The sequence below is a fragment of the Cydia strobilella genome, chromosome 15 (assembly GCF_947568885.1).
Source record: "Cydia strobilella chromosome 15, ilCydStro3.1, whole genome shotgun sequence".
Taxonomy (NCBI): Eukaryota; Metazoa; Arthropoda; class Insecta; order Lepidoptera; family Tortricidae; genus Cydia; species Cydia strobilella.
The window spans coordinates 8,398,589-8,411,316 of NC_086055.1; the positions used below are offsets into that span (position 1 = coordinate 8,398,589).

The following is a 12,728-nucleotide window of genomic DNA, read 5'->3' on the forward strand; positions in this document are numbered from 1 at the left end:
CAGTGAATGATTGAATTTTACAATGTCAGTCAACGCCACAGACTATTTTCAAGTGCATTCCTTTTTAGTATAGCACACATAGACCTAGCATTACATAGATCAGCTATACGCGTGCGCCCGTGAGGGACAAAACATACGCAATGAGACAATATGATTGGTCGAGAAGATTTGTAGCCCACCATAAACCATACTAAATTTACGGTGGGAAATAAAAAACTTGTGAGACTGTGACAAGGACAGACAATAACTGCTACTCCTACTGAAAGATACATAAGACTATCCCGTTCGGTAATTTCCCCCCGCCCCTCATGACGATCTAGTTCATCCAGTTATACTACTAGATTCATGATAGCACACCATTATTTCTGCTTCTTTTTACACGCATTATGCAGAGGCTCTTAATTGTTACATCACCAATATTCACCAAACAAAAAAAAACAACTTAGTAACAAATTCTATTGAGTAATTTAAGTAACATTAATAATCGTAAGGGCCTTCCACACGTGCGCGAAGCCGCGAACGCGAATGTGGAGTCTAGTTCACTAATCAGCGAAATCGACTCCACACTCGCGTTCGCGGCTTCGCGCCGCGTAGTCTGGACCGGCCGGGCTATAAAAACTACATGTACTGGATTAAAATAATAATTATAATATATTATTTAAAATCATGCGTGGGTTGGAAAATTCTGTTCTTTGAATGATTTGAATCTTAGTTTCATTCATTCGTGCATTCAATTTTGAAATGTCACTGTCATTGCTAACCTAAAAACTCTCAATTGTTTTCGACTAAAATAATTTTCCTTAAAACACTTTTTTACTAAAATCCCTAGCAAAATGAACCTCTTATTAAGAAGAAGTGTTATGCCATTATATAATAATGCTCTAAAAATATCATGTCGTTCTTTTGCGGATGCTGGAGTTAAGGAAAAAATTGATAAACTGGTGAAAAACAACAAAGTGGTAGTCTTCATGAAAGGTGTTCCTGATGCGCCGAGATGTGGATTCAGTAACGCTGTTGTGCAGATAATGCGGATGCACGCGGTACCATACGACAGCCACGATGTCCTCTCGAACGAAGATATTCGGCAGGGTTAGAAATTATTGAGTTCACTGTTCAGTTGTGTAACTCTTAACAGATCTCTAACGTTTATACTTAACTCCCAATGCAATAGGGTTGTTTCCACAAACTAAATTTAGTTAAATAGATAGAAAATGAGCAATTTATCACAATAAATTGGAAACTTAAGACTTCAGTTTAAAAAAAAAATAATTTAACTTCCATATAGGAAAAATAATAATTGTACCATTCGATTCCTTACATTTTATTAAAAAATATATTGTATAGCAACAATATACATAAACGCAATATTTCACCGTCAAAATTGCAATTTCCTTGTTTTCCACGACTTTTATGCAATAGCGACGTTACATGCTGATGTCACGATGTAATGCCAATTTGTTAGAAGCGTTTCGTCAGTAAAGTGCGGGTGCCCGACTTTGACCATCATTTTGTGACTTTTGTATTGCTTTAAGACAATGGGTCCCATACCGACATTTGATTCTCAAAACAAACCTGATCGACTGATACCAAAAATAAAAAATTGTGGAATACCCTATTGTTTTATCTTACAATGTGGAACTTTCTATTATTCCAAGAAATTAAAAAACTAATTTGAATTTGTACAATATTTTGTACATATGCTTTTATTTCTGTTTATTGTAGTTTCTATGTTTTATAATTTTTTCTGGTAATATTTCAGGCATCAAAGATTATTCCAACTGGCCGACAATTCCACAAGTTTTCATCAATGGAGAGTTTGTAGGAGGCTGTGACATCATGTTGCAAATGCACCAATCCGGAGAACTTGTTGAAGAACTGAAGAAGGTTGGCATTAAAAGCGCTCTGCTGACAGCAGAAGAGAACAAAAAAGAAGGAGCCAAGTAATTTGATAAATGTCTATATAGCATAATTTATAAGGTCCTCAAAGATATGTTATACCTATTATTGTTTTAATTTATCATTATTGATTATCTCACCTGTTGTGTAAGTATTAGATATTAATGCTATATAGTTGGTATTATTTAGCTCCCCTATGATAAATAAATAGTTACAGCTAAGAGTCTGCGAAAAATTATGATGGAACCAAGTGTTGTACCGGAAACCGACGGACCGGGGGGGTTCAAGATGTTGACCACTATACAAGTTTTCGTCCGTAGGCGATTGCTCATGGAAATTTGTTCCTGGTCCGCGGTCTACACTTCTTACTTAGAAAAAATGGTCACTGTGGTCTTAGTTAATATTTTTTCTTCAAAAAGTTTACATTTTTTTTATTTTTTTTCTAATTTATATAATTGACCACATTTACCAAACTAGACCAGATGGTAGTGCCATCAAGTTGGTAGTGTATACCTATTATCTTCAACATTTACCTGGTATTACAGTTAATATTTTTTTCTCTTCAAAAAGTTTACATTTTTTTTAAATTTATTTTCTAATTTATATAATTGAACACATTTACCAAACTAGACTAGATGGTAGTGCCATCAAGTTGGTAGTGTATACCTATTATCTTCAACATTTACCATTAGACAGTTGTGGAATTAGAAAATGTGTGTAGTTCTTTTAGCACCATCTTGGGAAGGATAGTAAACTGGTACATCTAGATGACAGTCTCAATTTGACGATGCGTGTTGCGGATGACATATATACATATGTGTGGTGTGAATGCACATTTTATTTTGACAAAACCTAAGGTGGATGAGCTTTCTGTATGATGACGAAGTCTGCGCTGTGGATCTGAAGGTATGCTGTTATTATGTATTTTTATTTTATTAGAGAATAAAAAGAAACACAGTGTTTAAGAGCTTTTTATTAAATTAGCTGTACATTCGAGTTAGTATACTTTTTGGGCACATAATTCATTCTTATTTACTGTGCCAATCTTTCTCATACGATATTGGTTGGATTATCAACACAGTCATTATTAAAAGACAAATATGGCAGATCATTTATTTAGAGTACTCAAACAAAAAATACTCTCAAAAACGATAATCATATAAAAATGATAAATAAATAGATGCAGGCAAGTTATGGCAATCTATGATATAAATAATTTGTGTGACACTTCCCTGCATTTACGAATTTAGACAGCTTAAAACTTTACGTACCTACATACCATCGAAGTACTATAAATTACTAATGGCAGTAATTAAAATGAACTTGTATAAATAATATTTTGCTTATAAATAAAAAAATATAACAAAAACATTCTCACAACGTGAATGAGTCTTATTTTGGTGTCACACATTAGTCAAGCCTAACATTAGCACCATTTCCATCTTACAAATAAATGTTTTGTGACTTCCCTGAGAATTTCATATAAAAGTTAAAAATACCTAACACTAGTGTATAAATAGAGATGTCGAAAACGTATTCTACAGATGATTTCTCTGATTTGAGCCAAAAGTTTACAGTAGTCATTAGGGAGAAGAGTAACGGTGTGAAAGTTAATGGCATTTTTGGTTTGAACATTGCACATACTTAAGTTTATACAGGACTGTATTAAATATTAAGTGTCGGCAGATGATGTTTGCGTTACGTTGGCAGAATAGGGCTCGCCGCCAACGTGACGGAAACATGTCTGCCTCGCGGCCGGCGCGGCATCCTGTGGCTGCTCCCGATGAGATGATCATGATCAACCTGCGCCTGAGAACACATTTCACTATTCAGAAAATAAGAACACACATTACATAGGTATGAAAATTTATTAATAATAGTCAAAACAATTTTAGGCACTGGACCAAGTTGGAAGGAGGCCAGAATATTTGTTGGAAGTGCCACTAAAAATTTTCAGAGATTAACGCCAGTAGAAAAGTCTAAGTCATTCATACTCAGCTCATAAATAAAACGGATGTGGAGAAGTGGAACGGCAAGAATACTTATATTTCTTTTTTGAGAAAAGGGTTATTTCTTGACCCCGAAAATTATTCATACTTTTATTTTAATAGGTAGGTAGTTAAAAAGATCTACTAAAACGGGCAAAGTGTTCTGTAGGTACTCTCAGTTACCTTTACTCTAGGTTATGATTGAGCTTTGATAGAGAATCAGCCAACGGCAGTTTTGCTGATGGCCTGATTGGTTTATGATAAAAAATACGGTCACGGGCATTAATTTTTCACCCATCTAGACGTAAAATAGATTGGACATTTTATAGCATACTTGTGTATTGAACAATCAAAGCTTGAACATTAAACGGCTTAACAATTAAAATCTACGATCATTGACCGGTGTGGTGCGGGGTAGGGTAGCCAGGGTCCCGTGGCATTTAGCCCGCTTTGCCGCCTCAAGCTATGGTACCGTCCTAAATAATATGGTAGGTAAGGTACCTAGAGGTCGGTCTCGCCGTAGAGCGCGGTGGAGAAGGCCATGTAGTCGAGCGCGCCGGGCGGGCCGCCGCCGCGGTAGGGCGGCATGCGCGCCACGCAGTACTCCGCCTGGTCCGGCGGCAGCTCGCGGCGCAGCTCCTCCGCCGTGATGTACGGCTGGGAACAAACATGTGCTCTTCTTACTAATGCGTCATGGTACACTACACTACACGTGACGTCTATAATAACTTGTACATTAACATATCGTTGACCTAAAATCTAGACACACGTATCCTATACATTTTAAACACACGGCAGAGCTAAGCGGTAGAGTGTCCAGCCAAGTTCAAAGAAAAAGTTCAAGCCTCTTTTTCAACCTAGTGCTTACCTAGGCATACCGCGAAGAAACACAGCGGTCACGTGGGGCTAGGGTTTGCAATCCGGGTCCGAAATGTATAAAATTATCCGCGGATCTTCCCATACATTTCAAATCCGTCGTGCAAACCCTACGTGGGAGACACAAGCGTAGGTCATTGTCATCTAAGATCTTTCTTTTATTGATCGCAAGTAAGCTTATGTCCCACTCTAAGTGAATTTGAATTGGTTTGAATGCGTCTTATCAAAATTGTCTCGGCGTGAACCCAAAGAAAGATTAATTTATTAGTCTATTTCTGTAAAACGATGTTACGGCTACAGAGATATATTCCACATTGTTTTTTATTCATCGTACACATTGCGGAACGTAACTTCAATGTCGTAAGTAATTAAGTATCTACGCATGAGCCGTACTATTTCTACCTGCAATGACGTAGTCTACTTCTTGAACTCCACTCACTTTAGCGGTCACTGCGTCCAAACAAATCACATTTTTACAGTCAATTTGGTGACGAGGAAAGCGGTGGAGGTGGCGGCGGCGGAGGCGGAGGCGGTGGCGGCGAGGAAACACGAAACGCACACGAAACACACGCGTTTTCGAACTCTGTACGCGACATGTGGATTTGGCGCGAGATTACTCGGTTCGAGTCGAGCGTGCGTAAGCGCTCAAACTGATTGATTGTCATCGCCATCGGGAGCGGTCGATGCATTATGTATTTCAATGATATACCTACTGACGTCGAAGATCAAACGCAAATCGCTTTGGCGCGGCAACTAGTTCGGATGTAAATCATTGCAAATATTTCTCACAAGTTATTGCATATTGATTTTGCTTAAGGTATTCCAACTGTCCACTATGCATTGCGTCTCACTCTCTCACTTAGAAAATGTGACATGCAAATACACATTTGGCAGGTGGAATACCACCCTTAGATCTGTTTAGGTAAGACATTTTTTTGAGATATTAATTTGAAACAAATCTTAGGTTCAGATTTATGTGATGTTGAACCAAATAATATCGCGTAGGAAAATCGCCACCGCCATGTAGTACCCGAACGAGAACACCTACGGTTTTTCATAGATCTTGATTCTCATTGGCATATCTACCAGCTGATTTTAACTTGGGTCTATTATTTTTGACTAAATATGTAGGTAGGTATGTTGCACGTATATAAACCATTTCACAATTGGATTAGGATAAACAATTCACAACAAGATAGGCAAACACAAAATATACAAGGCAAAGGACCCAGCGTTTGATTTGATACTTAGGCATTATCTTGCTGTCTCCCACATTGCTAAAGACGTAAGTTTAAACGTGATATACTGGGAGAGTGTCGGACACTCGGACGGACGTCTACCTTAGATTTACTTTTAAGGTATTGTAATGATGATCTAGACTAGACTTACCTTGTCACCAGCTAAGATCCTAAAGCTGTCGATGACCTGCTCAGCGGTGTCTGTGTCTGTAGATTCCCTCGTCATGAAGTCCAGGAACGCATCGAACGATACGTAACCTAAACAAAATACAAATCGATTTAATTCATACAATTTTAATTGATAGAAAGTGTATGTGACAAGAAAAGTGTTTGTTTTGAATGTTGTAAACTTGTAAAGGAAAGGGTACGTCAAGGAAAAATCCTGTGTGAGAGGTAAATATTTAAGTAGGAAGGACAACGTAACGTAATGCAACAGAAAGGTATAATAAAAGTAAGTGACATTCTGCACAGAATGCAAGTAACTGATGTAAGTGACGAATGTTGAGTTCGTATAATCCAAGCTAAATTGCAAATAATCATTTATGATGTTTTGTAGAAAAGAGACAGTAATACACCTTGCAATAAGATGCGAAAGTGACCTTAATGCACCTTGCAATAAGATACGAAAGGTGACCCTACTGCTTCTTGCAATAAAGTTCTTTCTTAATAAGACCTAATAAAGACCTTAGCGTACGTTGCATTCTCCGATACGACAAGTATTTTGGCAACACTCATCATTTTATTGTTATGTATATAGAGATGTAATAGTTACAGTGATGTTGCCAAACTATTTAATTGCAGATTTAGCTGTGACGGATTTATTCCGCTCATAAATATAATATATGTAATGTATATTGAAAATTGTTGAATGTTGTGTAGCAGTTCTCCACATTTCTTTTATCTTACATATAATCGAGTAAACAAAGTAAATCTAACGCTCGTAAAGTAGGTACGAGTAAATATGGGATGGCACCAATGACGTGAAAAAATACGATTTAGGAGGCGCCTACTTGACTCGTATTTAAGTGTTTAGTAATTATTACGTCAACAAATAATGAATTCTAAAACCATAGCTTTAAAGTGTTGTTAACCTGTGTTGTTGGGGTCGACGACGGCCAGGATGCGTTGGAAGTCGAGCTCTCCTTGCCTGTCCTTGCCGATGCTGTAGCCGACCGACACTAGGCACGACTTGAGTTCCTCGGGGGCGAGGCGGCCTGGAACAAATCAATTTAGACATTATTTATTTGTGCATACGGTTTAATTTGTAATTCTCACTTTACTGCCTTCGCACCGGCCACGTTCACAGGTGGAATTTCAGATGACGATACCAGAATACACGTTCAGATATACGTGAGTAGTGGCCAGTTTTGTAAAGTCTACTTTCGCTCACTATTGTGAGGCTAATACTTTTTAAGGCAATCCTGAGTCCTAAGCAAACCAAGAGAAGGGGAAGGGGTGAGGATCTGGTCGGTCGGTTGTCGATGTGGTTGGTGAGCTGTTCTTGCGTGATGCGCTTGGAGTTGCGGGTGAGGATTTGATTCTCGACCTCATTGATGGTGCGGTTGCTCAAACGATATCGAGTCCTATCCTAAAGACATAAAGTCTATTTTCTCACCAGTGCGGTTCTTGTCGAAGTGGTTGAAGGAAGCGCGGAACTCGGTGAGCTGTTCTTGCGTGATGCCCTTGGAGTCGCGGGTGAGGATCTGGTTCTCGACCTCGTTGATGGTGCGGTTGATGGACGTGAGCAGCTGCTCCCAGCCCACGCGGAGGGTCTCCATCGTGTATTGCGAGTACCTGCGAGTGAAATAGAATAAATTATACTTTGTCACTCAAAACTATTTGGTACTTGCCTATGTTCCATAATAGGACCATACTTGAGGCAATCCATGAAAACGGTAAGTTTTTCAACTAGCTTTTTTAACAAAATTCTTCATTCATGCAATGTCTACGTGTAGGACAAAGTATTGGCATATTTTGCAAGCGAATCGCTTACGAAATATGTGCTTGAATTTCGAATTACTTTGTCGACTTGCGTATTATAGTAAAAGTAAATTATTAAGAAAACAAGCAGCTTTAAGATGATGATGATATTACACTATAAAAAGGCAAGCCAAAAAAGAAGTCGAAAAAATGGGTCCGAATGTCCCTTGCGTAACGATGGTATGCTCCACTTATCCTCTCGCGTCGAATTATGGTTAATTCGGATTTCGGAGTTGGTCCCATAGTAAAAGTTGCTCAGTTTAATCCCAAAACCTCCCTGGCAACGGGAATGCACTTATTTTTAAGGTTCCGTACACAAAGGGTAAAACGAGACCCTATTACTAAGACTCCGCTGTCCGTCTGTCTGTCCGTCACCAGGCTGTATCTCATGAACCGTGATAGCTAGACAGTTGACATTTTCACAGATGATGTATTTCTGTTGCCGCTATAACAACAAATACTAAAAAGTACGGAACCCTCGGTGCGCGAGTCCGAATCGCACTTGGCCGGTTTTTTAGCCACCGTGTATAGCTAAATTAAAATTGGCAACCGTAAGATAGCATGTAGGTATTTAGCCTTGGCACTCCAATGCCCTTATGCAGAGTTTATTCCTGTCATCTGTTGGAATGCTTCTAGTGCGCCACGTAGCCGTCACAACGAAACGATTCGATTGGAGTACAGGTAATAATGCTGAGACGAAACTTATGAAACCAAATATAAAACATAAAGTGTCTAGAAATGTCTATAAAAAGTTCTTATCTCCCATTCGTTACCGTCACGCAACGTAAATAAACAATCGTAACAACACAGGAAAATAAATATGAAATACTGTTTTTACATGAACTCCTCTAGGTATCCTACACCACTGTAGGTAGGCTTGAGTAGGCAGACGGTTGCTCTTGAGGGGGCGATTGTACAAAAGATCTCAATGAGGTATATCCGCAAGGGCCCTCGAAATAATAAGGGTACCTGTTCTCGAAGATCATGCCCTCCTGCACGGCCTGGTGGATACGCTCGAGCTCCTCGATGTGCGGCTTGTACGCGTACACGCCGGCTTCGTACTCCTTCAGTCGCCTGAGCTGGTCTTCTAGCGAGCCCTGCCAAATAAATAAATAAAACATAAACATTCAACTACAACAAATGATCCCCTATAGGAGACTGGAAACTATGTAACTGTAAGTAAGTAATAAGATACGATATGTTAAAAAATGTAGACGATTCCTATAAAAAAGGGTAAGCGTCAAAAACGATCAAGTGTTGCTTTTTTCGGCGAACTTTTACAGCCTTTTGCTGTAAAATCTTCCAAATAGTGGCCAAATGAAAAGCTTAATTACTGAACAAAAATGTGAAATAGGTGATGTCCGATTTTAGGAAAAAAATCCACAGTGTCAGTTGTATCACTCATGGTGAGTTTTTCAGGCTGAAAGGCATTCGCAAAAACTCATACTGACCATCCTATGATACAAAAGTAGTTTTCAAAAATAAATGAAGGGAGGCTACGGAGGTGAAGTGTATTGCTACCACTGCTATATAACTGTATTATTCACATTCAGGCGCGCTCAGCTCAAAATTTCTTCGATCAGTAATTAAGGCATAGTCTAGCCAGCGACATTAAATAATGTGAGTTATGGAAGGGCGAGATCGTGATTTTCAGCTGCTGCAGTCTCGCTAGATAATAAAAATTCTGTAGGTGGTGTGTTACCTGCAGGCCCATGCCGATGGCGGTGACGGCGTCCATCTGGCGCTCGATCCAGGGTCCGACGGCGTTGGCCTTCTCTGCGAACTGTCGGCGGAGGGTCTCGTTGTTCTGTAGGTGGTGTGTTACCTGCAGGCCCATGCCGATGGCGGTGACGGCGTCCATCTGGCGCTCGATCCAGGGTCCGACGGCGTTGGCCTTCTCTGCGAACTGTCGGCGGAGGGTCTCGTTGTTCTGTAGGTGGTGTGTTACCTGCAGGCCCATGCCGATGGCGGTGACGGCGTCCATCTGGCGCTCGATCCAGGGTCCGACGGCGTTGGCCTTCTCTGCGAACTGTCGGCGGAGGGTCTCGTTGTTCTGTAGGTGGTGTGTTACCTGCAGGCCCATGCCGATGGCGGTGACGGCGTCCATCTGGCGCTCGATCCAGGGTCCGACGGCGTTGGCCTTCTCTGCGAACTGCCGGCGGAGGGTCTCGTTGTTCTGTAGGTGGTGTGTTACCTGCAGGCCCATGCCGATGGCGGTGACGGCGTCCATCTGGCGCTCGATCCAGGGTCCGACGGCGTTGGCCTTCTCTGCGAACTGCCGGCGGAGGGTCTCGTTGTTCTGTAGGTGGTGTGTTACCTGCAGGCCCATGCCGATGGCGGTGACGGCGTCCATCTGGCGCTCGATCCAGGGTCCGACGGCGTTGGCCTTCTCTGCGAACTGCCGGCGGAGGGTCTCGTTGTTCTGTAGGTGGTGTGTTACCTGCAGGCCCATGCCGATGGCGGTGACGGCGTCCATCTGGCGCTCGATCCAGGGTCCGACGGCGTTGGCCTTCTCTGCGAACTGTCGGCGGAGGGTCTCGTTGTTCTGTAGGTGGTGTGTTACCTGCAGGCCCATGCCGATGGCGGTGACGGCGTCCATCTGGCGCTCGATCCAGGGTCCGACGGCGTTGGCCTTCTCTGCGAACTGCCGGCGGAGGGTCTCGTTGTTCTGTAGGTGGTGTGTTACCTGCAGGCCCATGCCGATGGCGGTGACGGCGTCCATCTGGCGCTCGATCCAGGGTCCGACGGCGTTGGCCTTCTCTGCGAACTGCCGGCGGAGGGTCTCGTTGTTCTGTAGGTGGTGTGTTACCTGCAGGCCCATGCCGATGGCGGTGACGGCGTCCATCTGGCGCTCGATCCAGGGTCCGACGGCGTTGGCCTTCTCTGCGAACTGTCGGCGGAGGGTCTCGTTGTTCTGTAGGTGGTGTGTTACCTGCAGGCCCATGCCGATGGCGGTGACGGCGTCCATCTGGCGCTCGATCCAGGGTCCGACGGCGTTGGCCTTCTCTGCGAACTGCCGGCGGAGGGTCTCGTTGTTCTGTAGGTGGTGTGTTACCTGCAGGCCCATGCCGATGGCGGTGACGGCGTCCATCTGGCGCTCGATCCAGGGTCCGACGGCGTTGGCCTTCTCTGCGAACTGCCGGCGGAGGGTCTCGTTGTTCTGTAGGTGGTGTGTTACCTGCAGGCCCATGCCGATGGCGGTGACGGCGTCCATCTGGCGCTCGATCCAGGGTCCGACGGCGTTGGCCTTCTCTGCGAACTGTCGGCGGAGGGTCTCGTTGTTCTGTAGGTGGTGTGTTACCTGCAGGCCCATGCCGATGGCGGTGACGGCGTCCATCTGGCGCTCGATCCAGGGTCCGACGGCGTTGGCCTTCTCTGCGAACTGCCGGCGGAGGGTCTCGTTGTTCTGTAGGTGGTGTGTTACCTGCAGGCCCATGCCGATGGCGGTGACGGCGTCCATCTGGCGCTCGATCCAGGGTCCGACGGCGTTGGCCTTCTCTGCGAACTGCCGGCGGAGGGTCTCGTTGTTCTGTAGGTGGTGTGTTACCTGCAGGCCCATGCCGATGGCGGTGACGGCGTCCATCTGGCGCTCGATCCAGGGTCCGACGGCGTTGGCCTTCTCTGCGAACTGCCGGCGGAGGGTCTCGTTGTTCTGTAGGTGGTGTGTTACCTGCAGGCCCATGCCGATGGCGGTGACGGCGTCCATCTGGCGCTCGATCCAGGGTCCGACGGCGTTGGCCTTCTCTGCGAACTGCCGGCGGAGGGTCTCGTTGTTCTGTAGGTGGTGTGTTACCTGCAGGCCCATGCCGATGGCGGTGACGGCGTCCATCTGGCGCTCGATCCAGGGTCCGACGGCGTTGGCCTTCTCTGCGAACTGCCGGCGGAGGGTCTCGTTGTTCTGTAGGTGGTGTGTTACCTGCAGGCCCATGCCGATGGCGGTGACGGCGTCCATCTGGCGCTCGATCCAGGGTCCGACGGCGTTGGCCTTCTCTGCGAACTGCCGGCGGAGGGTCTCGTTGTTCTGCTGCTTGCGCAGCTCGGCCGCCAGCGTGCCGTCCCGCTGCGGCACCAGCTGCCGCACGTCCGACCACTTGCGGTTCAGCTCCTGGAAACATTACGCAACGTTCAAACCCATTCTGAAGATCATATCATATGTTATGAACGATTCAAGCATGTTCCGGACCTTGGCTGACACATCATTTTAAACGAACATTCATTATTCTCTAGATTACTTGTTTCACTTTTGAATTGATTTATACTTAAATGTAAAAAAATATTGCATCTGTATATACAGTTCAAAAAGTGTATACCTATAAATGGGTCTAGCATCAAATGAAGCATTTCTTGAGAAATTTATATTTATAATTATAACCTTTTTTTGCAGTTCCGATGCTCGATCTGGCAAGCGAAAGGGATTCTTTCGTGTCATCATTAAACCAAATCATATTGTATTAACTGCGCTATGTAAATAATTCTTCGAGCCGGATCCATCCCCAGAACCGTAAGGTGAAATAAAATGGTAAGTTACGTGTGCGGTGAGCGTGGTGTAGGGGTTCTCGAGACCACCGGGGATCTGGTGCTGCTTGACGATAGACTCCACTTGGTGCACCAGGTTCACTATCGCCTGGAATACGAAAATTCATTAATTAATAATTCAGAACACGTTTGTAACTGTATAGTCAAAGACCAATACAGTAGAATCCGCTTATAATGACATCGAAGGGAAACACGTCATACTAAGCGGATGTCA

General features: G+C 43.7%; 2 protein-coding genes across 2 annotated transcripts in view; one reads left to right on the top strand and one right to left on the bottom strand.

The window, feature by feature from the left end:
• The first annotated feature begins 742 nt into the window (after positions 1-742).
• On the top strand, positions 743-3,276 carry LOC134748004 (uncharacterized monothiol glutaredoxin ycf64-like). The gene is made up of 2 exons (XM_063682701.1): positions 743-1,089; positions 1,760-3,276. Exons 1-2 carry the CDS (start codon positions 834-836, stop codon positions 1,942-1,944), a joined length of 441 nt encoding a protein of 146 aa, XP_063538771.1. The 5' UTR covers positions 743-833; the 3' UTR covers positions 1,945-3,276.
• LOC134748012 (alpha-actinin, sarcomeric) overlaps positions 2,854-12,728 on the bottom strand; it is a 55,298-nt gene continuing 45,423 nt past the window's right edge. The window contains exons 13-20 of the mRNA XM_063682709.1: positions 12,507-12,602; positions 11,895-12,083; positions 8,948-9,075; positions 7,614-7,792; positions 7,090-7,212; positions 6,150-6,256; positions 4,386-4,541; positions 2,854-3,705 (exon numbers count right to left, since the gene is read on the bottom strand). Coding sequence (XP_063538779.1) covers positions 4,386-4,541; positions 6,150-6,256; positions 7,090-7,212; positions 7,614-7,792; positions 8,948-9,075; positions 11,895-12,083; positions 12,507-12,602 — 978 coding nt within the window. The 3' untranslated portion in view covers positions 2,854-3,705. The remainder of the gene's footprint in view (positions 3,706-4,385; positions 4,542-6,149; positions 6,257-7,089; positions 7,213-7,613; positions 7,793-8,947; positions 9,076-11,894; positions 12,084-12,506; positions 12,603-12,728) is intronic.

What these genes read in the sequence shown, in the direction of transcription:
- LOC134748004 (XM_063682701.1), top strand. Translation starts at nt 834, where the DNA reads ATGAACCTCTTATTAAGAAGAAGTGTTATGCCATTATATAATAATGCT. An exon ending in GAACGAAGATATTCGGCAGG is followed by an intron (nt 1,090 to 1,759) that starts GTTAGAAATTAT and finishes GTAATATTTCAG; the next exon opens with GCATCAAAGATTATTCCAAC.